General features: G+C 42.0%; 1 protein-coding gene across 1 annotated transcript in view; it reads right to left on the reverse strand.

Annotated features, from left to right (window-relative positions):
- Positions 1-4,258: 4,258 nt before the first annotated feature.
- Positions 4,259-25,871, reverse strand: part of dclre1a (DNA cross-link repair 1A (PSO2 homolog, S. cerevisiae)) — a 38,184-nt gene continuing 16,571 nt past the window's right edge. The window contains exons 4-9 of the mRNA XM_084142014.1: positions 23,220-23,338; positions 22,808-22,951; positions 22,321-22,466; positions 17,717-17,871; positions 12,776-12,917; positions 4,259-6,493 (exon numbers count right to left, since the gene is read on the reverse strand). Coding sequence (XP_083998140.1) covers positions 6,312-6,493; positions 12,776-12,917; positions 17,717-17,871; positions 22,321-22,466; positions 22,808-22,951; positions 23,220-23,338 — 888 coding nt within the window. The 3' untranslated portion in view covers positions 4,259-6,311. The remainder of the gene's footprint in view (positions 6,494-12,775; positions 12,918-17,716; positions 17,872-22,320; positions 22,467-22,807; positions 22,952-23,219; positions 23,339-25,871) is intronic.

A 25,871-nucleotide genomic window follows, 5' to 3' on the forward strand; every position in this document is an offset into this window, starting at 1 on the left:
TTGCGAGCGCTGCAGGATTTCAGTCCTTCACGGCGTAGTGTGTTACCAATTGTTTTCTTGGTGACTAAGGTCCCAGCTGCCTTGAGATCATTGACAAGATCCTCCCATGTAGTTCTGGGCTGATTCCTCACTGTTCTCATGATCATTGCAACTCCACGAGGTGAGATCTTGCATGGAACCCCAGGCCGAGGGAGATTGACAGTTATTTTGTGTTTCTTCCATTTGCGAATAATCACACCAATTGTTGTCACCTTCTCACCAAGCTGCTTGGCGATGGTCTTGTAGCCCATTCCAGCCTTGTGTAGGTTTACAATCTTGTCCCTGACATCCTTGGAGAGCTCTTTGGTCTTGGCCATGGTGGAGAGTTTGGAATCTGCTTGATTGATTGCTTCTGTGTACAGGTGTCTTTTATACAGGTAACAAACTGAGATTAGGAGCACTCCCTTTAAGAGTGTGCTCCTAATCTCAGCTCGTTACCTGTATAAAAGACACCTGGGAGCCAGAAATCTTTCTAATTGAGAGGGGGTCAAATACTTATTTCCCTCATTAAAATGCAAATCAATTTATAATCTTTTTGACATGCATTTTTCTGGATTTTTTTGTTGTTATTCTGTCTCTCACTGTTCAAATAAACCTACCATTAAAATTATAGACTGATCAATTCTTTGTTAGTGGGCAAACGTACAAACTCAGCAGGGGATCAAATACTTTTTTCCCTCACTGTAAGGGCAGTCAGGTTTTGATTTATTATTTGCTGGTACCTGATGGAGTCCATGATACCATGTATGCTAGCAAGTTGTCCAGGGCCTTTGGAAGAAAAACAGCCCCACAACATCAAAGATCCACCACCATACTTCACACTGGGGATGAGATACTATTCTGCATGGCTGTCTTTCTGTCTACGCCAAACCCACCTCTGGTGTTTGTTTCCAAAAAGCTATATTTTGGTCTCATCTGACCATAGAACCCAGTCCCATTGAAAGTTCCAGTAACGTTTGGCAAACTGTAGGCGCTTGAGTTTGTTGTTTTTGACAGCAAAGGCTTTTTTATGGCAACCCTCCCAAACAACTTGTGGTTATGTAGTTGGCGTCTGATCGTAGTTTTGGAGACTTTCTGACCCCAAGACCCAACTAAGGTTTGCAATTCTCCAGCTGTGATCCTTGGAGATTTTTTGGCCCCTCTAACCATCCTCCTGACTGTGTGTGGGGTCAATCTAGACACACGTCCTCTTCCAGGGCGATTGTTAACATCTCCAGTTGCTTTAAACTTCTTAATTATTGCCCTGATATTGGAAATGGGCATTTGCAACCGTTCAGCTATTTTCTTATAGCCATTTCCTGATTTGTGCAGCTCAACAACCTTTTGTCGCACATTATTACTGTATTCTCGGGTCTTTCCCATAGTGATGGATGACTATGGAAACTTGGCCTGTGTGTCACCTCATATTTATACCCCAGTGAAACAGAAAGTCATGGCTTACCACTTGGTGTTCATAATCACTCAGGTGAACTTAAAACCGTAAAATATGAATGGGAATATACTTCATTTAGATTTCACTCATAAGAATTTATTTCACATTTATTTTTTTCAATACTTTTACTTCAATTAAAGGTTCGATTTTTGTGACTATTTTGAATGAAAGACCAAGAGGATAAACAGCAAATACATTTTTTTAACAGCCGGTTTTGCTCACATTTACCAAGGGGGCCAATATTAGTGGAGGGCACTGTACTTTCTGCACACGGTCAGTGTGAACATGAGTGACTTGACACAACGGGCCAAACAAGCTTTAGCTACAAACAAAATGAAAACGACACAGCCGGACATCTTACTTAGTTAAAGTGGTTCCAGTCTGCCGTGAAGCGTTCATCCATGTATACGGGTAAGTCATTTTCAGATATGATATGTTTCTAATTTTTTCAGAAAGTTGTTTTCATTGCAAGTTAAAGCTTACTGTTAGCTAGCTAGCATTGAACCTAGTTGGTTAGCATTAGCTACCTGTAGATTCATACTACAGCATTTCATGCATGGGGGCTAGCTATGATAATCTGTTTTTACTGTATGGGTTGGGATTATAGTTAATTGTTTAGCTAGCTAGTTACCTAGCTAAATGTCTAAACAAAAGACTCCACTTCACCAGATGATTACATGACCCATCAAGTTAGCCAGGTGTGACTGGGGGGGATTACAGCCATCTATTGTATTTTATGAACATGTGTATAGACAATAGTGACCCATCCACTTAGCTAGATGTGGCTGGGGGGTGGTTATAGCATTTATTTCACATGACCCATCAATTTAGACAAGTGTGTCTGGGTAAGCATCATCTAATAATTCTAAAATATGTACCAAATATTTTTATCTGGACACTTTCTATTTTTGATATTGCTACTATGCAAGTAAACATTTCACTGTACCGCTTACACCTTCTGTTACCTGTGCATGTGACAAATAAACTTTGATTTTATTTGATAGTGTGTGTTTACCAGAGACGGTTATGTGAAGAACAACATGATCTGCACCAAAGTCAGATTAGAATATAAGCCAAGGACTAGATAAAGTATATTTTTACCTGGAGTTTTTCATTATTGTAGGCTACTACTTTCAAAACGTTTAGTCTTGCAATCTTTAGTTGTTTACTACACTACCTTACTCACTCTGTTTAGTACATGGCCTCACGTGAATCCTTAACACTAGAACTGCCATAGGCCAACGGCCACTGACGTTTGATTTTGTTAACAAAAAAAATCTGCCAAAAAAAAAGCTTTGTCCTGCTTCTTCCCTGACTTTTCCTAAATGTTTTGTATTTTACAATGTTCAGTTGTCAGAATTTTTTTAATCAAACATGTCTGTTTGCCAGTTTTTTTCACACCTATTCCTAACTTAATCCGCCAAGACAATGTGCTGTGGGACGTTGGTAGGCGCTAATGCGTCTCTCTCTCCTCACTGAATGACTGACAAATAGATTAATGAGTGATAATTGTGCAAGTTACTTCACAATCAAATTTAAATTAGGTCTAACTGAATGATGAGGGTGAAGAGGTTGATTTAATTTAGAACAGCTTCGATTGGCTATTGTAGACTGATTGCAGGTAGAAGTGGTGCTGTACAAGAACGGCTTCAACGCCTCTGATGTTCATCTTCAGCTGGTTTAGAGTTTATTTTTTTTAGGTTCACACTATTCTAGGCCGAATGCATTTACCTCAAGAGAAGACAGAACATAACAGTTTAGTTGAGTTCATTTCTAATCCAAGAAATCCATATAAGCATTGACTATATGACAAATTATTATGTTTTACCAATTATTCTTAATACCAATTTTTAATATACTCCCCTTATCAACTACACCGCAGATTCACAGGATCGGGAAGTTAGACCTCAATTTCTTTTAGGGAAACCCTCCACAGACAGAGAAATGAATGGTGTGGACGTCAGGTGATTCTTGAAATTTTGGAAGATCTTGAAGTTCTTGGAGGTCATCAGTAGCATTCCCATTGCCATTGTATTCTGGCCTGCTCCATCATCCTCAACTTCCTCATCTCTAGGTCGTCGGTTTCCTTGTGTACTCTGTTGCAGTGGTTTAGATGATACCAGGTCGATCTCCCCTCTATCCGTACATCCGTTGGTGTAGCCTGGGTGATGGTTTATGGTCCCTTTGGCTCTGAACCTTCTTCCGTCACTAGGGTCTCGGATCATGCAGAGGCCTTCTCCATTTATCAACATAATTCTGTGGAGTGTGTCCTTCTGGCAGCGTACCAATAGGGAAGTTGAGAGTCACTGCTGCGAAGACACACAGACACAGACAGACACAATAGAAAACAATGCTCCGCAGTGGCGGTGCCATCTTCCTCCTCTGGGGTTGGAACACTCCTACAGTGGGACACATGGATGCAGGTATCTCTCTCTGTTACTTTCCCCTCCATCGAGGTAGTCAGCAACACCTGATACGGGCCCCTCCACCTAGGGTCTTTCCAGCTCTTTCTTCTGTAGTCTTTTACCACCACAAAGTCTCCAGGGCGCAGACAATGCTCAGATTCTCCTGCTAGGTTGGGCAGAGAAGCCTTCACTCGTGGTTAGAAAGTCTTAAGAACATTGTTAAGTGAGTAGGCTACTATACCATGTCTTCTTATCAGTCAGGAGAAGCCTTGAGATTAGGAAGTGCACATTCTTGCAGCTTGTTATAGGTCACTAGTTTCATAGCCTCCTCTACACCCTGCCTCCTACCACAAATACACTTGAACATAAAACATTTAATCTAGCCCATAACACTTTAATTACTACTGCTCATATTCTTAATACAATTTGCATATTTACCAAAAAGACCCATGCGACCAGTACTTCCTCCCTTTGGACTCACAACAACATTGCCGGTTAAACCAAAATAATAAATGAAATTAAAATGACAACCTTTGATAGTACATTAACTTAAATTGTATCCCACAAGGTAATTCAAGGAATATTAAAATTGACTAGCGACAGGTGTCCCTCATTCAGGACTAGCTCTCTCACTCTGTCCTTGTCATGGTCCAAATCATATATAGGACTATTGCCAAATTATAAACTTCTTCATAATTATCAGTATTACAAATGACCCTTAACTCGGTATAATAAATTACCTTAAATTCATCATCCTATGTCACTTGGTTTTCCAGTGTGGGTGATCAAATCACACTAGAAAGTCAGTACAGAGGTCAGAGGTCATTCAAACCCTTCAAATAAGTGTTTCATTCTATGGTAAACTAATCATTAACAACAGTCAAAATATTTCATAAATGTTGTATCCCAAGTGTACAGTAAGTCCTCATTATATTTCTTCTCAAAATAAATAACGTGTTTACCCAAAACTCACTCAGAAAACAAAACTTCTGAAAATTCCATGTGTGTACGCCTTTAAAACCCCCTGAAATAAAAAATAAAAACACTATATAACCATCATACTAGGTGGGTTGTGTGTGGTTATTTGAAAAACCATATTGGAAAACAACAAACAAAAATGTCCAGACCATATTTAATTTGGTAGCATGACCTAATCTGGATATCTTCATACTTATCAAACTGCCGAATGTAACTAACATCTCTTCCCAAGACCACATACACGGGAACATCTGAAAAAGATGAAAGCCCTTTTCTCCTCGAAAATAAAGTTTACAAATTGTTAACATTTACTCTTAATCATCAACAAGCATGGTGATGATAATTCCACTGTCTTCCCTTAACTCATTAATCGTTTGTTTCAAATTAATTACTTGTGACTACTTCAGAAGAAGATGACATAAAATCTCTTAAAAGATAAAAAACACTCAAGTTTCTCTGAGTTTACACTGAGTATTTTTAACTGATTACCCTTTAGACTTCATTCTCTGTAATTCTCACAATGATTATTCAACCCCAAAATCAGCTCCATTTGATCCCATATCAAATTATCATGGTATCGTTCCTGGATCACTGTCCAACGACATAGGTAATATCTGTTTCCCCTTAGATTGTTCCTGTCACCCCTCTAAATTTAATATTTTAGTCATTCGCAAATATAATCAATTACTACGCATAAAGAATCAGTGATATTTGATCCCAGGCGTTTATTAAAAAGTTGTTTGAGATGTGAGGGTACTTCCACCAATCCTATAAGAAATAATCCTACTCAAAACACATCAGATAATACCATGTTTCATTAAGTTGACTACACCTTCTAATATAAACCTATAACCCATTTCCGGTAATGTAATCATCGCAACCTGTTGCATTGATTTATCAAAAATATAAACCTATTGTTTAAAAAATCCAGAACCTACAAAAAAATGGGTACTTCCCCATCAGCGTAATAGTCAAAACTACCCCTCATCCACTGTTCAACGTACCAGAAACAGATGATCGTTTCTAGAATTAATTGTCTACATAACTCACTGGTGTTACGAAAACTATAGAATTGAATAATAATCATTAAAAATGGTCAAAGAACGTTTCCTATTCAACTATTCAGATCTCTGCTTCACGTTACCCTCTGCGTCCTTTACATCCCAATATAGCCCAGCGAGCACAACGACTGAAATGAAACACAGACACACTCAAACACACAGAATTTAGACAAAAATGATTCTTTAGTTGTATTGTTTGTATATCGTTGTATTTTAAATTTGTGTGACTGTTCTTGTCTATCAGTGTATCAGTGTTTTGTTACTTGTCGTGTTTTATGTTTTTGTGTGGACCGCAAAAGCAAATGGGGGATCCGAATAAACCAATAAACTAACACTCAAGTATTGTGTCATATATTGTTTGCACTTGGCTGTGTGCCAACACTGAAGTGTCCTGTTTTAGATTCCTTTAACATTATTAGCCTTGTAAGCCTCTGTTAGCCACTCGCTGAAGCACCTCTCCATGGCCTTCCGGCTAGCCCAGCTGCCCACGTTGACCGTGGGGATTATCTTGAGGGGCCGCAGCCACTGGACAAAACGCCTCAGCTCCAGGTAGCTGCTGTGCTCACTGTAGGGGATGCCTAGAGTGAGAGAGAGAGGGAGGGGGAGCCAAGTGAGAAAGGAGCAGCAAAATAGAAGTCAGAAACAGGAGCAGCAGTTTCAAGAAACTAGGCATATGTCTCACGTCACTAATTCACAGGAGAGGCATTTGAATGTCGTTTAAAAAAAAAATCTAAATGCCTTTTTTTTTTCCAGAAAGGCCTTCTGGAATATGTGAACTTTCATGTGCCTTAATAACATACTTGTCTGCCATCTGTAAATACGAATACAATTGTTAAATAATGAGCCTAGTTGGTTTAGCCACGGAAAAATACAGGAACCTTCCCGCAAGCCATGACTGACTGAGATAATAGATGGGCTGGACATGCCGAGAGATGAGTTCGGATTGGTCTGCCATGTAGCATGCTTCTGTGTATAACACGAGCTGCTCAGTATGTGTGGATAATCCTGTCTACCGCAGCTTTTAAAAAAATATATCATGAAGAACTGAAAAAGTTTTGCTACTGCTCTTAACATTGCTGCCCTGAAGTTAACAGCGCTATCGACAAAGCTCAGTGGGAAAAAGTTGTGATGGACTACTTTCTGGAGGATGATCGTGACATCCATTTTCAGATATTATAGCTGGCTAACGTTAGCTGGCTGGCTCGCTAGCTAACATTACGTGTATGATCTGTTTAGTAATATTATTTGTATCTTGGAAAGCTAACATAACATAGATAGCTAACATTGAACCTAGTTGGTTAGCTTTAGCTACCTGCAGATTCATGCGTGGTAGTATAAAACAACTGGGAACTCGGAAAGATACGAGGCCAGTGAGGTCAGTGACCTTCAGGTCGAAAAGTCGGAGCTCTAGAAAGAGGCCCGAGTTCCCGAGTTGGAATTCCGAGTTGGATGACTGTTCAAATTGAGTTTTCCCAGTCGGAGCTGTTTTTTTTCCCGAGTTCCCAGTTGTTTTGAATGCTCGGAAGTCTGAGATTTCCGAATTCCCAGTTGTTTTGAACGTGGCATTAGAGTTGGGATTATGGTTCATTGTTTAGCTAGCTAGCATGCTACATGTAAAACAAAATAAAAGACTCCACTATGCAAGTAACCATTTCACTGTACCGTTTACACCTTCTGTATCCTAGGCATGTGACAAATAAACTTAGATTTTATTTGATATAGTGTGTGTTTACCAGAGACGGTAATGTGAAGAACAACATGACCTGCACCAAAATCAGATTAGGATATAGGCCAAGGACTAGATAAAGTTTATTTTTACTACACATTTTTGCTACTACTTTCACCACTTTGGTTGTTTACTACACTTTGAATCCTTAAAGATATGGGTGGGGTTAAGGCTTAAGAGGGTGTGAACGATGCTGAATGGGTGTAGACAAAGAAGAGCTCTCCAGCTGGTGTACTAAAACATTCACAGGGCATTTTCTCAAAAGTGGGGTTACAAGTTTATCAACTTTCAAAGCAGAATTACTTTCCCATTGTTCCTCAACTGCAGTGTATGATATACCATTTTTTTGCTTGGAGTCTCTTCTTTTATCCAGTGTAAAAAACACCACTTCAAATGTTGCTACATAGGACCGAATCCAGGTGGTGGGTCACAAATGATCTGCAGTAGGCCTAGCTTATATGTAGGTGTGCTGTTTTAAAAAGACTTACAAAAACATCAGAAATAAAAGTTGCCTGTAGCCTACAGGATAATATCAAAATTATTGATGCGTGAAGTCTGAAGGGAGAGAGATACTTTTGTAGTGCAATAGCGATGATAAAGATGAAACCAATAAAATAGAAATGATATTGTCCTGATAATGATCAGCCGTTGATCCATTTTTGTAAAGCAGGTGGTTAAATGCTGACTCCACATTTTATATCAATTGCGTGCGTCAATGTGTAACCACTTGACATGGGTAAACTGGACACTGGCGGAGAGTTGTTTGCTGTCTTGCATAGCACAGGTAGTAAATTCACTGCAGTATTAGACCTTATATTTAGCTATTAACCGATGGGTTGATATGCATAAGCATTTAACTTAGGCTAGAGATGTATAGCCTCTCGCTCACTGTTCTCTTGTGAAATTACGCACCAGGATCTGGTTTCCCAAAAGCATTTTAAGGCTAAGTTCATCGTTAGGCCCTTCATAGTAGCAATGTTAAATCTCTGGGCTGTTTTTGTCAAAATCATCGTTACTAAAGTTGCACTTGAAAACGCTTGTTATTTATCGACTGCCTCAGACCACTCGTAGAGCAGCTAACATGCTGACCAGACAGCTCGCCATCGCATGTTGATTTTGTCCACCCACACCAGACACGATCAGGACACGCAGGTTGAAATATCAAAACGAACTCTGAACCAACTATATTAATTTGGGGACAGGTCGAAAAGCATTAAACATTTATGTCAATTTAGCTAGATTGCTGTTGCTAGCTAATTTGTCCTGGGATATGAACATTGGATTGTTATTTTACCTGAAATGCACAAGGTCCTCTACTCCGACAACTAATCCACAGATAAAAGGGTAAACCGAGTTAGTTTCTAGTAAATCTCTCCTCCTTCAGGCTTCTTCTTCTGACTTTATATGGCGATTGGCAACCAACTTTAAGGTGCATTACCACCACCACCAACTGGACTGGAGTGTGGACCTCAGTTAATCTTTCAATCACCCACGGGGGTATATGTTCCTAAAAACCAATGAGGAGATGGGAGAGGCGGGACTTGCAGCGCGTCAAGCGTCACAAATAGAACCAAGTTCTAATTTAGTGCCTGGCTACGCAGATGCTCGTTGATGCACGTGAGCAGTGTGGGTGCAATGATTGAATAACATGTATGTCTACATTTATTTTGCGACCCGAGCGGTGTGGTCAGCATGTAAGTGCGTCATTAGGTGCTTTTTTTGCCTTTCCGTGTGAGTCACTTTATACACAGAAGATCTGTGCTAAACAAAGTATCAAGATGTTTATCTGTCTCTCTGTGACCGAGCTGATCCGAGAGAGGCGCTGCCTTTCTTTCGATCCTATCAGTATTGTAGTGATGGGAAGTTCGGCTCTTTTTACTGACCCTGATCTTTTCAACTCGTTCAGTCAAAAGAACAAATATTTTGACACATTTTGTTTATTTGATTCAGTAATGCCCAGAGCATGCAGGACAGGACCCCCTACCGGTGAAAGAGGAACTACAGTGAGGGAAAAAATTATTTGATCCCCTGCTGATTTTGTACGTTTGCCCACTGACAAAGAAATTATCAGTCTATAATTTTAATGGTAGGTTTATTTGAACAGTGAGAGACAGAATAACAACAACAAAATCCAGAAAAACGCATGTAAAAAATGTTATAAATTTATTTGCATTTTAATGACGCAAATAAGTATTTGACCCCCTCTCAATCAGAAAGATTTCTGGCTACCAGGTGTCTTTTATACAGGTAACGAGCTGAGATTAGGAGCACACTCTTAAAGGGAGTGCTCCTAATCTCAGCTTGTTACCTGTATAAAAGACACCTGTCCACAGAAGCAATCAATCAAGCAGATTCCAAACTCTCCACCATGGCCAAGACCAAAGAGCTCTCCAAGGATGTCAGGGACAAAATTGTAGACCTACACAAGGCTGGAATGGGCAACAAGACCATCGCCAAGCAGCTTGGTGAGAAGGTGACAACAGTTGGTGCGATTATTCGCAAATGGAAGAAACACAAAATAACTGTCAATCTCCCTCGGCCTGGGGCCTCTCACCTCGTGGAGTTGCAATGATCATGAGAACGGTGAGGAATCAGCCCAGAACTACATGGGAGGATCTTGTCAATGAACTCAAGGCAGCTGGGACCATAGTCACCAAGAAAACAATTGGTAACACACTATGCCGTGAAGGACTGAAATCCTGCAGCTCCCGCAAGGTCCCCCTGCTCAAGAAAGCACATATACAGGCCCGTCTGAAGTTTGCCAATGAACATCTGAATGATTCAGAGGAGAACTGGGTGAAAATGTTGTGGTCAGATGAGACCAAAATCGAGCTCTTTGGCATCAACTCAACTCGCCGTGTTTGGAGGAGGAGGAATGCTGCCTATGACCCCAAGAACACCATCCCCATCGTCAAACATGGAGGTGGAAACATTATGCTTTGGGGGTGTTTTTCTGCTAAGGGGACCGGACAACTTCACCGCATCGAAGGGACGATGGACGGGGCCATGTACCGTCAAATCTTGGGTGAGATCCTCCTTCCCTCAGCCAGGGCATTGAAAATGAGTCGTGGATGGGTATTCCAGCATGACAATGACCCAAAACACACGGCCAAGGCAACAAAGGAGTGGCTCAAGAAGAAGCACATTAAGGTCCTGGAGTGGCCTAGCCAGTCTCCAGACCTTAATCCCATAGAAAATCTGTGGAGGGAGCTGAAGGTTCAAGTTGCCAAACGTCAGCCTCAAAACCTTAATGACTTGGAGAAGATCTGCAAAGAGGAGTGGGACAAAATCCCTCCTGAGATGTGTGCAAACCTGGTGGCCAACTACAAGAAATGTCTGACCTCTGTGATTGCCAACAAGGGTTTTGCCACCAAGTACTAAATCATGTTTTGCAGAGGGGTCAAATACTTATTTCCCTCATTAAAATGCAAATCAATTGATAACATTTTTGACATGCGTTTTTCTGGATTTTTTTGTTGTTATTCTGTCTCTCACTGTTCAAATAAACTTACCATTAAAATTATAGACTGATCATGTCTTTGTGAGTGGGCAAACGTACAAAATCAGCAGGGGATCAAATACTTTTTTCCCCTCACTGTAAAAACTTGAAAGAATCATGATCATGAAGCCTTTTGTTCACCATAAGGGGCTTATTGGAGCTGTCATTTGTGACTGAGACTTGAAAAAATTATCATCACCAGCCAATGTGATCACCCCATGCCTCGCAGCAGTCAAGCAATTGCATTCCGCCAAGAGTCGTTCACAATCTAGTCCGGAACTAGACCTCGTTTCAAAGGCAGTATCAAGAAATCTTATTTGTATGCCTAGCAATCACAAACACGTGTGTTTCAAACAATGTACATTTGTGATTGCTAGGCATACAAATACGATTATTTCTTGATGGTCTGCTCTGCACTTGTCCTCGTTCTTTTTAGAGTCAATAATAATAATAATAATACATTTAATTTGTAAAGCGCTTTTCTCACACCCAAGGCGAAAAAAATGACACAATCCAGAACATCAAACACAGACAACAATCAAAGCTATATACAGGTGTCGTCATTAGCAGAGGTCCATGAAAGCTTTTCTGAACAGCACGTTCTTGAGCTGTGCCTTAAAGGATGACAGAGACTCCACAGCCCTATTAGTGTCTGGAAGTACGTTCCACAGCCGCGGAACTGAAAGCCCTGTCACCCATAGTTTTTAGTCTGCTGCGGGGCTGCTGAAGGGAGACGGACCTGGAGGAGAAGGGTACGTGTGGGGCATGAGGGTAGAATGAGGTCAGACAGGTACTTGGGTCCAGAGTTGTGGCTAGCTTGGTACATTTGAACCAGGATTTTGTAGTCGATGTGTGCGCATATGGGGAGCACTTAATTTATCAGTTCATGTGCACACACATGGTTTCATCAGTTTCTGATGGGATAGTGCGAGATTCTGGTAATTCTATTTACCCAGAGTGAGATTAACTCATGGATACCATTTATATGTCTCAGTGTGCAGTTTGAAGGAAGTTAAAGGTAGTTTTGCGAGCCAATGCTAGCTAGCTGTACCGGTAGACTTCCAGTCATTGGCTCACAAAACTACCTCTAAACTTCCTTCATAATGGACGCAGAGACATAAAAATGGTATCCATGAGTTCATCTCACTCTGGGTAAATAGAATTACCAGAATCTCACACTATCCCTTTAAATGCCTGGATGTCATACTCATTCCGGCTTAAGTATAATTCGCTGCATGCTACTGAGGAAGATAATCGTTTTTTCAGACTGTGTGTGATTGACAACAGCTGACAATTAGCTCAGGGGATGCTACACCAAAATGAACGGAAGGATGGAAACAGCACAATTGTGCATAAGATGACGCATTCACATAATGGGTGAGCCTAGCATGTTGATATTTGTTGCTTACTGTATACATTTTTACTAAAACAGTACGTTCTAAATCGTATGTAGTATGTTCGAACACAGTATGACGTTTTAGTAAGTAGTAGGCATGACAAGGCTAATGTCAGTCAATGTCTCCCAGTTAGCATGCTTTAAATTTCATGCCTAGGACCAAAACCAGCAGTGCTCTGGGCCTCGAGGAACAGATCTGAGCACACCTGCTATAGATAGTAGTAGGAATTGGGCTGTACCATAGATGCTGATGTTGCCATGGACCTTAGGCTTGATATCCTCCACAGCCTCCACCCTCTGACTAAAGGTCCAGCCTGTGGGCTTGAAGGCTACCAGCTGGTCGTACTGCCTCGAGAACCTACTCAGATGAGCCTGCAGGTTCTGGAAAGGAAAAAAGGACATGGGAGTTCCTTGGTTTAGTCATTGTGAGGAGTGAACAGATAGTTTGAGGCTGTTCTTTTCTGAGACGAATGAAAACCAAAGCCAAAACGGCACTACCGACATGTGACCTAGTGTTCGTCATACTCTTAGCCCCACCCTTTATATTTTGAAATGTTGTATTATATCAGGTGCAAACTTTCCACTAGTGCAGGGGTAAAGGGCTAGTCCTGTAATGCCACATGTACTCCAGAGTTTAATCCCAACCAGCGGCATACCACCCTGCATCCCACTGCTGGCTTGCCTCTGAAGCTAAACAGGGTTGGTCCTGGCCAGTCCCTGGATGGGAGACCAGATGCTGCTGGAAGTGGTGTTGGAGTGCAGGTAGGGGGCACTCTTCCCTCTGGGGAGATCCCAATGCCCCGGGGCAGTGAAGGGGACATTGCCCTGCGTAGAGTGCCGTCTTTCGGATGTGATGTTAAACTCTGTGGTCATTCAAAAATCCCATGGCACTCATCATAAGAGTATTTTATAATATTTAGCCTTTATTTAACTAGGTAAGTAGGGGTGTTTGCCCCGGTGTAATGGCTAATCTCCCAACCTGGCCCCATTCCATCATAGCCACCTAATCAGCCGGAAAGTATTCAGACCCATTTACTTTTTCCACATTTTGTTACGTTACAGCCTTATTCTAAAATGGATTAAATATATATATATATATATATCTCATCAATCTACACACAATACCCCATACTGACAAAGCAAAAACAGGTTTTAGAAATCTTTGCACAAAAAAAAAAAGATTAAAAAAAAAAGAACTATACATTTACATAAGTATTCAGACCCTTTACTCAGTACTTTGTTGAAGCACCTTTGGCAGCGATTACAGCCTCAAGTCTTCTTGGGTATGACGCTGCAAGCATGGCACACCTTTATTTGGGGATTTTCTCCCGTTCTTCTCTGCAGATCCTCTCAAGCGCTGTCAGGTTGGATGGGGAGCGTCGCTGCACAGCTATTTTCAGGTCTCTCCAGAGATATTCAAATTGGCTTGTCCCGAAGCCACTACTGCGATGTCTTGGCTGTGTGCTTAGGGTCGTTGTCCTGTTGGAAGGTGAACCTTCGCCCCCAGTCTGAGGTCCTGAGCACTCTGGAGCAGGTTTTCATCAAGGATCTCTCTGTATTTTGCTCCGTTCATCTTTCCCTCGATCCTGACTAGTCTCCCAGTGCCTGCCGCTGAAAAACATCCCCACAGCATGATGCTGCCACCACGCTTCACCGTAGGGATGTTGCCAGGTTTCCTCCAGATGTGACGCTTGGCATTCAGGCCAAAGAGTTCAATCTTGGTTTTTCTTCAGACCAGAGAATCTTGTTTCTCAAGGTCTGAGAGTCCTTTAGGTGCCTTTTGGCAAACTCCAAGCGGGCTGTCATGTGCCTTTTGCTGAGGAGTGGCTTCCTTCTAGCCACTACCATAAAGGCCTGATTGGTGGAGTGCTGCAGAGATGGTTGTCCTTCTGGAAGGTTCTCCCATCTCCACAGTGGAACTCTGAGTGACCAGCGGGTTTCTTGGTCAACTCCCTGACCAAGGCCCTTCTCCCCTGATTGTTCAGTTTGGCCGGGAGGCCAGCTCTAGGAAGAGACTTGGTTGTTCCAAACTTCTTCCATTTAAGAATGATGGAGGCCACTGTGTTCTTGGGGACCTTCAATGGTACACACATTTTTTGGTAGCCTTCCCCAGAGCTGTGCCTCAACCCAATCCTGTCTTGGAGCTCTACGGTCAATTCCTTCCACCTCATGGCTTGGTTTTTGCTCTGACATGCACTGTCAATTGTGGGACCTTATCTAAACAGGTGTGTGCCTTTCCAAATCCTGTCCAATCAATTTAATTTACCCCAGGTGGACTCCAATTAAGTTGTAGAAACGTCTCAAGGTTGATCAGTGGAAACAGGATGCACCTGAGCTCAATTTCGAGTCTCATAGCAAAATGTATGAATACTTATGTAATCAGTTTTTTTTTTTTTTATACATTTGCTAACATTTCTAAAAACCTGTTTTCGCTTTGTTATTATGGGGTATTGTGTGTAGATTGATGAGGGAGAAATGTAATTGAATCCATTTTAGAATATGGCTGTAACATAACAAAATGTGCAAAAGTCAAGGGGTCTGAAAACTTTCACAATGCACTGTATATCACTCCTCACCTCTCCACTTGATAGCTCATGTGTGGCGAGTGTTCTGGCACAAAATGGTCGCCGTGCATCACCCAGGTAGGTTCTACACATTGGTGGTGGATGAGGTGAGTTTCCTCCTACTATGTAAAGCGCTTTGAGTACCTCAGTTCTTCTTCTTCTTCTTCTTCTTCTTCTTCTTATAATAATAACACATGACTTTACTTACCTTGCCAATTGATCAATATCAGTGATTGGCTGAATTACATCAACTTGGTCTCCCAGGTGGTCTAAAGCTAAATAGTTTACAAGAAAACCTAAGTGCGTTTGGCATTCCAGGGTCTGGCACTATGATTGCCTACCCCCACACTAGATCAAATGCACAGAAACACCAAAAACACAATGAAAGTGTTAAAGCAGGAATCCGCAGGTCATGGGCGACCCTATACCGCCCCATTTCTTGTGTAGTGTTTTCACTTTGAACGAAAACAAGGGGGTTGAGCCCTGAACCGCCTGGGCTGGCCTTCTGGGCAAGGTGCGTCTTTGTGCTAATCCTTCCTACTCTAATGACCCTGTTGCCCTGGAGCTGGAGAGTAAGTGAAAGTCACTTGCAAACGAACGTTACAACTGCCAGAAACAAACCGAGCAGACAAAGCCAACAAGCATAATTGTCAGTTCTTGGATCTGAATTAACTCGACCCAGAGAGAAAAATAATCGAGAGAAATATAACATTCTATATTCAGACTGTTTTGAACTCAAAGGAATCTAACGATAGCATCATGTACAGTAGCTACACTGCATAAACCCCACAAGATGCCCAATGCTTTTATTTCAACTAGCCAACATTAGCTAGCTAAAGCTAGAAATGCAGATTGTTGACATGATGGCGTGTTTAGTTTGTTGATGATAATGACAGCTAGCTAGGTGGTCGAAAGCATTTTCGGCCCAGGACCACCCCCAAAAAAGTATATAAAATTCGGTACAGTAACATCACACACACATGTATTTCTCAGGGAGAGATTGGTGGGGTTTATGCAGTGTAGCTACATGATGCTATCATTAGATTCCTTTGAGTACAAAACAGTCCGAATACAAAATATGTTAGCTAGGTATGTAGCCGTGTTAGCTTGCTTGAACATTGAACACACTAAGGTTAGCAGCTAACGTTGCTAGCAGGCTAAAAACGCAACCCAACACTTACCTAACGTTACCAATCCATGACAACTGTGGCCATTTCTTCATCACTCTTCCACCTTTCAAAATTAATTCCAATGTTAATCCGGTTTCTGGATTGGCCATGAGCAGTCTTTTTCTAGCCTTTTTTTTCTTTTGGGGTTGAGTTGATTCAGATCCAAGAATTACATTTGTTGGCTTCGTCTTCTCGGTTTGTTTCTGGCGGCTGTAACGTTAGGTTGCAAGTGACTTTCACTTCCTCTCCAGCTCCGGGGCAGCAGGATCATTAGAGTAGGCGTGATTAGCGCAGACGCACCTTACCCAGAAGGCCGTCCAAGGCGGCTCAGGGCTCAATTCCCTTGTTTTCGTTCAAAGTAAACACTACACAAGAAGTGGGGCGTCATAGGGTCGCCCACGACCTGCAGATTTCTGCTTTAAGTCACCTAAAAGAATATAGAAGCAATTCAAATTAATTATATTTTACAACTTGTAAAGCAGCAAATTAATTTTGAATGATTTTGAATGTGTCAATCTAAAGCAGTAAAACATGAAATGATTTTTCAATATCAACATCCTCTGCCTCATGTCATTTCTCATTATTGTATACTCATGAAAATATGGAGGAATCTCAAAATAAAATAAACATTTTCAAAAGCTTCTCAAATTCTATTTTGGGTGGCATTTTTAGATGGGAATGATGGATTTAGATGGATTTTTTTTTTACTTTGTCCAGGGTATTTCAATTATATGCTCTTATGCAGTACAGGGATTTTTATTTATAACGGTTTAGTTTTGAATGAGCACTTATGTGGAAAGTGTTTGGTAATGGATCTGGCTTGTGTTATGCTCGCTTCGAGTATCATCTGGGGTATTGAGGACGGCAGCTGAAATGTTTTAGTCTTTGTGAATTAGATGCTGTGCTTGCAGTTGGTCACTGTAATTAGCATCTTATTATTCTAACTTCCGCCCTTTGCATACACACCGTACGCTGAACTTGATAAGGTTGTTTGCAGAGTGACTGCTACAATGAAGAATAAGAGTAATAATTTCTCTATTTTTCTGAATGTAAAAAACTATACGCAAAGCTTGCCTTGTGTAGCGAGTTTTCTATTTATTTAGTTTTTAACCGTATCATGTTATTTTGCTATATGGACACCACAAAAGTGGTTGTTGTTTAAGGTAGACTCAGCAATATACACAGCAGGGTGATTACCTGATTACGAACAACAACAACATAATTAAAATCTGTCAAGACTTCCACTATTGTCTTTTTTTTTTTTTTACAATGTATGCCCTCCCTTGAAACATGCCAACATTGGGAAGAGACAATTGTGGCAGTTTGAATTTTGTTGCATTTCTGTGAGGATGATGCTGCCCTGCTTTGTAGGAGAATTGTATCTTGCTGAGTCTACCTTTAAGCACTTTTGACATATAGGAACTGTAAAAACCACTACAGGACCCACTTTGAAGTTGAGATGCATCATGGGTAGCACGTGGACCTGGGCGGCCTTCCAGTCAGTGGTGATAAGCTGGCGGATGCGCTCTGACTCCAGACAGCACATGTTGTTGAACTTGTCCCGGGACAGGCAAACTTTGGAGCCCAGTACCTCTGCCAGAGCTATGGACAGGACAGAGTAAGACAGTTAAACAGGGCTAAGCCAGAGTCATATATACAAAGAGTATAGCCAATTGTTATTCACCGATTCATGATGGGTATTGTTGGATTCTACTTCTAGTAGTTCAGTTGGCTACCCAAGATTAAAATCTTGAAAGTGGCTTGTTAAATGGTCAATGGCCACACTGTCCCTTAAGCTCTACACAAAGCATCTTTGTCAAACATCCAATGCAAGTCAATTTTAGCATTGTTCGCAGTTCATGTCCAAATCATCCCAAAGTGTCTCAAATTGATTGTGTAGCTCAGTGGTCACCAACCGGTCGATCGCAATTCAGAAGCCCTGCACACCGGGTAGGCAAAGTGTTCCAATTTTGGACCAATTAATGTGTATTGTTGTTTATTTTGTTGTAGGTGGTACAGTATCTGATTCCACAAACACGCACTTCCAAACCCTAGCTCTGCACAAGGTGAAGGTAAATTGGCCAAAATATTTACAAGCTGACGGCTAAAATAGCTCAATTTACAGTAAGCATGGTATAAACATGAATTGGGTAGTGTTTGTATGGTTTGTGTTATGGGGTTACAGGTGGTCAGAGGTAGCCTAAGGACCAAAGAGTACCTTCCAGACTATGTAATCAATTTAATCCACCCCTCTCTTTTTACCTTTTCTTTTTGTAAAACTCAGATTATCTGGAGTCATTCCACAGTGCCCTGCTGAAAAACCCAAAATCCAGGAGCAAATATTCTGGACCAAACAGTTGGTGGTTAAGACTTTCTGCAGAGTCTTTTCCAGCTGGCCGTTCACCGCAGACAGGTCAAGCCCATCGCCATAAGATCAAAGAGTCTCAGCTTCCCCAGCCCACCATTGCCAGTATACCGAAGCCGGATTAAAGACTGTGGCTGCGTTTACACAGCCAGCCCAATTCTAATATTTTTTTCACTTATTGGTATTTTGACAAATCAGATCAGTTCTGAAAAAGATCTGATATGATTAAGACCAATTAGTGGAAGAAATATCAGAATTGGGATGCCTGTGTAAACGCAGCTAATTATTAGAATCAGGTGTGCTAGATTAGGGTTGGAGTGAAAACCTACATGACGGTAGCTCTCCAGGAACAGGGCTTGATGTAGAACCCCCATAAAATAAATATGGATATTTTCTATCAATCTTCGAAATTTGTCTTCCCTTATGGCTTCACAGAATATATTTATATAAGCTGTACAGGGCTCTGTAGCATCAAACAGATGCTAGACATTCAGATATCCAAATACATTTAACTCAGCAAAAAAAGAAACGTCCTCTCACTGTCAACTGCGTTTATTTTCAGAAAACTTAACATGTGTAAATATTTGTATGAACATAACAAGATTCAACAACTGAGACATAAACTGAACAAGTTCCACAGACATGTGACTAACAGAAATGGAACAATGTGTCCCTGAACAAAGGGGGGTTCAAAATCAAAAGTAACTGTCAGTATCTGGTGTGGCCACCTGCTGCATTAAGTACTACAGTGCATCTCCTCCTCATGGACTGCACCAGATTTGCCAGTTATTGCTGTGAGATGTTACCCCACTCTTCCACCAAGGCACCTGCAAGTTCCTGGACATTTCTGGGGGGAATGGCCCTAGCCCTCACCCTCCGATCCAACAGGTCTCAGACGTGTTCAATGGGATTGAGATCTGGGCTCGTTGCTGGCCACAGATTTTCTATGGGATTAAGGTCTGGAGACTGGCTAGGCCACTCCAGGACCTTAATGTGCTTCTTCTTGAGCCACTCCTTTGTTGCCTTGGCCGTGTGTTTTGGGTCATTGTCATGCTGGAATATCCATCCACGACCCATTTTCAATGCCCTGGCTGAGGGAAGGCGGTTCTCACCCAAGATTTGACGGCACATGGCCCCGTCCATCGTCCCTTTGATGCGGTGAAGTTGTCCTGTCCCCTTAGCAGAAAAACACCCCCAAAGCATAATGTTTCCACCTCCATGTTTGACGGTGGGGATGGTGTTCTTGGGGTCATAGGCAGCATTCCTCCTCCTCCAAACACGGCGAGTTGAGTTGATGCCAAAGAGCTCCATTTTGGTCTCATCTGACCACAACACTTTCACCCAGTTCTCCTCTGAATCATTCAGATGTTCATTGGCAAACTTCAGACGGGCATGTATATGTGCTTTCTTGAGCAGGGGGACCTTGCGGGCGCTGCAGGATTTCAGTCCTTCACGGCGTAGTGTGTTACCAATTGTTTTCTTGGTGACTATGGTCCCAGCTGCCTTGAGATCATTGACAAGATCCTCCCGTGTAGTTCTGGGCTGATTCCTCACCGTTCTCATGATCATTGCAACTCCACGAGGTGAGATCTTGCATCGAGCCCCAGGCCGAGGGAGATTGACAGTTCTTTTGTGTTTCTTCCATTTGCGAATAATCGCACCAACTGTTGTCACCTTTTCACCAAGCTGCTTGGCGATGGTCTTGTAGCCCATTCCAGCCTTGTGTAGGTCTACAATCTTGTCCCTGACATCCTTGGAGAGCTCTTTAGTCTTGGCCATGGTGGAGAGTTTGGAATCTGATTGATTGATTGCCTCTGTGGACAGGTGTCATTTATACAGGTAACAAGCTGAGATTAGGAGCACTCCCTTTAAGAGGACCTCTGCATGATAAAGCACCTGCTGGTATCCCATATCCCTAAAGAAGGCCTGGAAACACCTGCTTTTTGTGGAACTCTTTTTGATATAGTTGACACACTTGATCACATCCTGGAGAGTGGCGTGGAGCTCAGGCACCATGTCCTTCGCTGTCAATGCCTCCCTGTGTAGGAAGCAGTGGTTCCACATTGCACTCGGTGCTCTCTCCAGGACCCGCTTTACTACCCCGGAGTGCTTTCCCATCATGGCAGCTGCCCCATCAGTGGTCACACCTACACACCCATCCCAGGCCAGTCCCACGGAGCCCAGGTACATATCCATTGTGTTAAAGACAGGCTCTGCAGTGTTGGTGGTGGGCAAATCAGCACTAAAAAAAGAACTGCTCCGCAAAGTTATTATCCCAGATGTGTCTGACATAGACCATTAGAATTGCATGGTTAGCCACATCTGTGGATTCATCAAGCTGCAGTGCGTAATGGCCATTTGCACTGATGCGCTCTGATGTCTGGTGCGTTATGTCCTCAGACATGTCCTGGATTCTCCTCCTCATGGTGTCATTGGATAGGGGTATGGTTTTAAGTTTGTTGGCGGCTGACTCTCCCAAGATTTCAGTGCACATATCAATCGCAGCAGGGAGTATGAGATTCTCTGCGCTGGTGTGGGCTTTTTTGCACTTAGCAAAGCGCTGGGCCACAAGGTATGATTCGCGAAGTGCCTTTTCTTGTACCGTGCATACCTCGTTCAATGAATCTTGTGAGGCCTCCAGATATTGTAGGGCGAGAACGTTATTGTATTGGTCAGTGTGTGAGTGCAGCGCGAAAACCCTCAGAGTCCGAATGTAGCTAGCCATTTCACCACTGCGGACGCACTGCACGTGTAAAGTCAGCAACAATAAGCGGTGCAGCGGTTACCTTTCAAAATACGTTTTATTTGTATTATTATTTTTGCACAAGTCCCGCGACCCCTTAAAATCCTCCCGGTCGCGACCCCCCAGTTGAGAATCACTGGCATAGAGCCTTCGCGAAATGCCACAAAGCAGGACTAGATCTATTTTAATATCAGGAATATTTCACTTTCTCTGATCATAGGAACAACATAAATTTGTGCATGTAGCAGATGCAGATGCGGTGCGACTTGAGTTTCGCCATCAGGTGAAAGACTGTGTCCCCTCTTTCTGGTCAGTCTCACCGGAGGAATGGAAGGAGAGAGCAGGGACCGTGAGAGGCTGACTCTCTGCTGCTCTCTCCCTCCCTCCGCTGAGACTGGGAACTCGGAAAAAACAACTGCGATTTCGGAAATCTCTGACTTCCGAGCGTTCAAAACAACTGGGAAGACTGGGAAAAATAGTTTTGAACTGTCATCCAACTTTTTTTTTCTTGAGTTCCCAATTGTTTTGAAAGCACCATAACCATCAGATGCATCTCTACCATCAGTCCAGTAAAGTGAAAAAGCAAATTATTTGCAATTTATGCTCAGCTGTGCCTCGCAAGTGCTACACCAACTGATGTATTTTGTTAACAAACTTGGGTTTTGAAATATAATATGGTCTGAGAATAACAATATTGGCAGGCTAAACATATAGCCAATATGCTGTGATAATGTATTAGGCCTACTGCACAAACCTCATTCCTACAGAACGGTTTTTATTAGGTTAATAAAAAAATAAAACATGTTTTTTTTTAAATCTGAGCGGTAGATACCGGCTTCCTTTTTTACTGCGAAAGTAATCTTGACTCAGAAAAGGTTGGTGACGACTGGTGTAGCTCAATAAAGTTATTTTAAGGTGATCAAACACTCAAATCAGCACTCACCCAGGAAGACTTTCTCTTTGCCCACTGAATAGGAGCCACACACCACCAGAGTGCGAGGGTTGAGGGTCACACATTTGAAGGCTGTGTTGGCCGCAAAGTTTATGACCTCCTGCTGCGTGGGGAAGGTGTATTCAGGACTGCAGTAGCTAGAAATGGTTAGAGATAGAGGTGTTTAACAGCAGTGGTTAAATTGAGCCATAACCCTAGCCATAACCCTAACTTCATGTCCACACCCCAGCTCAACACCCTGGCTCAACCCTAACTCCAACCCTAACCCTAGTTTCATGTTCACACCCCGGCTCAACCCTAACCGTAACCCTAGCTTCATGACCACACCCCGACTCAACCCTGACCCTAGCCATAACCCTAACAGTGCCTTTATGTCAACACCCCGGCTCAACCATAACCCTAACTTAAACCCTAAACCTAGTTTCATGTCCACACCACGGCTCTACCCTTAGCCTAACCCTAGCTTTAAAAAACTAACGTGGTGTCCAGGTAGAGTGTCTGGACTCGGCAGCTCAGCAGCTCGTGGTAGGCCTCCATAGAAGGGTCAGCTCTGAAGTCTCCCGTGTGAAGCACAGTCTGGCCATCGGGCAGGAACAGCAGCAGCATGGCAGCTCCTGGACAGCTATGGGCAGAGAGGAGAGGACCAGGTCACATATCACAACTCAAGACCATTTCTGAATACCAAATTGAACCCTACCCCCTAAGAAGACCAGTAGATCTGAAAGGAATGGATAGGTTCTGTATGGTAATTGTTTCACTGTGCTCTCTGATATGCTGGGTGGAATTCTCACCATATGACATATTTTTCATACTACTATAGGGAAGAAGAGTCAAGATGGGTCAACAATTCGTACTCTATTTAAAGCCCTTTGATTTCTTCAGATACTTACTGGTTGGCCTCAAGCAGTGTGACCTTGAACCCATCCACAGTGACCTGGGTGTTCATGGGCAGGATGTGGACGTACTGCTCAGCCACCCTCAGCTTACTCTTCACCAGGTTACCTGTGATCTGGGGAGACGCACAGCTGTGAGCTGTCAATAAATGGGCTGCAGTGCCGGAGTCTGACTACATATACGGTGCCTTCAGAATGTATTCATACCCCTTGACTTATTCCACATTTTATTGTGTTACAGCCTGAATTTAAAATGGATTAAATTGAGATTTTTTTTGTCACTGGCCTACACACAATACCTCACAATGTCAAGGTGGAATTATGTTTTCCACAAATGAAAAGCTGAAATGTATTGAGTCAATAAGTATTCAACCACTTTGTTATGGCAAGCCTAAACAAATTCAGGAGTAATAACTTGCTTAACAAGTCACACAAGTTACATGGAATCACTCTGTGTGCAATAATAGTGTTTATGATGATATCTGAATGACTACCTCATCTTTGTACCCCACACATACAATTATCTTTAAGGTTCCTCAGTCGATCAGTGAATTTTAAACACAGATTCAACCACAAAGACCAGGGAGGTTTTCCAATGCTTCGCAAAGAAGAGCACCTGTTGGTAGATGGGTAAAAAAAGCAGACATTGAATATCCCTTTGAGCATGGTGATATTAGTAATTACACTTTGGATAGTGTATCAATACACCCAGTCACTACAAATATACAGGCGTCCTTCCTAACTCCGTTTCCAGAGAGGAAGGAAACCACTCAGGGATTTCACCATGAGGCCAATGGTGACTTTAAAACAGTTACAGAGTTTAATGGCTGTGATAGGTGAAAACTGAGGATGTTCAACAACATTGTAGTTACTCCACAATACTAACTTAATTGACAGAGTGAAAAGAAGGAAGCCTGTACAGAATAAATATATTCCAAAACATGCATTCTGTTTGCAACAAGGCACTAAAGTAATACTGCAAATAAATGTGGCAAAGTAATTAATTTTTTGTCCTGAATACAAAGTGTTATGTTTGGGGCAAATCCAATACAACACATTACTGAGTCCCACTCTCCATATTATTTTCAAGCATAGCGGTGGCTGCATCATGTTATGGGTATGTTTGTAATCGTTAAAGACTGGGGAGTTTTTCAGGATAAACAAGAAATGGAATGGAGCTAAGCACAGGCAAAATCCTAGAGGAATACCTGATTCAGTCTGCTTTCCACCAGACACTGGGAGATGAATTCACCTTTCAGCAGGACAATAACCTAAAACACAAGGCCAAATCTACACTGGAGTTGCTTACCAAGAAGACAGTGAATGTTCATGAGTGGTCGAGTTACAGTTTTGACTTAAATCTGCTGGAAAATCTATAGCAAGACCTGAAATGGTTGTCTAGCAATGATCAACAAAAAAAAATATTGACTCAGGGGTGTGAATACTTATGTAAATGAGATATTTCTGTATTTCATTTTCAATAAATTAGCAAAAAAATTCTACAAATATGTTTTCACTTTGTCATTATGGGGTAATGTGTGTAGATGGGTGATTATAATTTTTTTTTTTTTATACATTTTGAATTCAGGCTATAACAACAAAATGTGGAATAAGTCAAGGAGTATAAATACGTTCTGAAGGCACTGTAGCTCCTGGCCACAGGGGTTCGAGCACCATCTCTGCCACTTTCCCATTTGTTCCGCACTACATTCTGAGCTGCTCATATTAGCAAGGACACCACAATCCGGACTAGCACCATGCCCAATCTACTATCATTTCAGATCTGAGAGAACCACATAGGCGAAATCAATATGGCAGAAGCTCCTCCTAAGCACATTGGAAGGCTAGGTGGAGTTACACCTATCCGGTTCCTTCATATCTGCCAGAACAGAAGGGTTAAGTGTTAAATTATGTTTTTAGCTGGATTAGTGCAAGCATGGGCACACTTCTAGGAGAAAGTAGATAATCTGACCGTAGACAGGGAGGCAATTTAAAAGTGATTTCTAATTCACCCCTGGAGCTTGGCTGAACACAGGCAAACAGCAACTTGGACTCACAACCAAAACCTATTTGATTAGGTATTCTGAATGAAGAAAGCTGACGGTATGTATTAATATATATTTTTCTATAGTAAGAAAATAAGCAAAACAGAACCACCTTGGCTTGTGAAGCCCCTACCATTACATAGACACAGGTTGATCTTTGAATGCAACAGATCCTGACTGTTCATCAAGTAATTAAATTGAATACAAGCAATTGACATTATTCTGCCTCAATATCTCCCACAGTAAAATGCACAGCAACTCACTGCCTTCCTGAAGACAAATAATATCTACGAAATGCTCCAATCTGGATTTCGACACCATCATTGTACTGAGACTGCACTTGTGAAGGCGGTGAACAACCTTTTAATGGCTTTGGACCGTGGCATTGCGTCTGTCCTCGTGCCTTGGCGATACTCTGGACTCTGATCCAACATATATTTATAACAAATATTTAAAGAGCAGCTTTTTTCCATCTTCGTAACATTGTAAAAATCAGATAACATTTGGTCCAAACGCGATGTGGAAAAGCGAATCCATGCTCTTGTCACTTCAAGATTAGACTACTGAAGTGCTCTACTCTCCAGCTTCCCGGATACAGCACTAA

Source organism: Coregonus lavaretus, assembly GCF_964263955.1.
Source record: "Coregonus lavaretus genome assembly, chromosome: 25".
Taxonomy (NCBI): Eukaryota; Metazoa; Chordata; class Actinopteri; order Salmoniformes; family Salmonidae; genus Coregonus; species Coregonus lavaretus.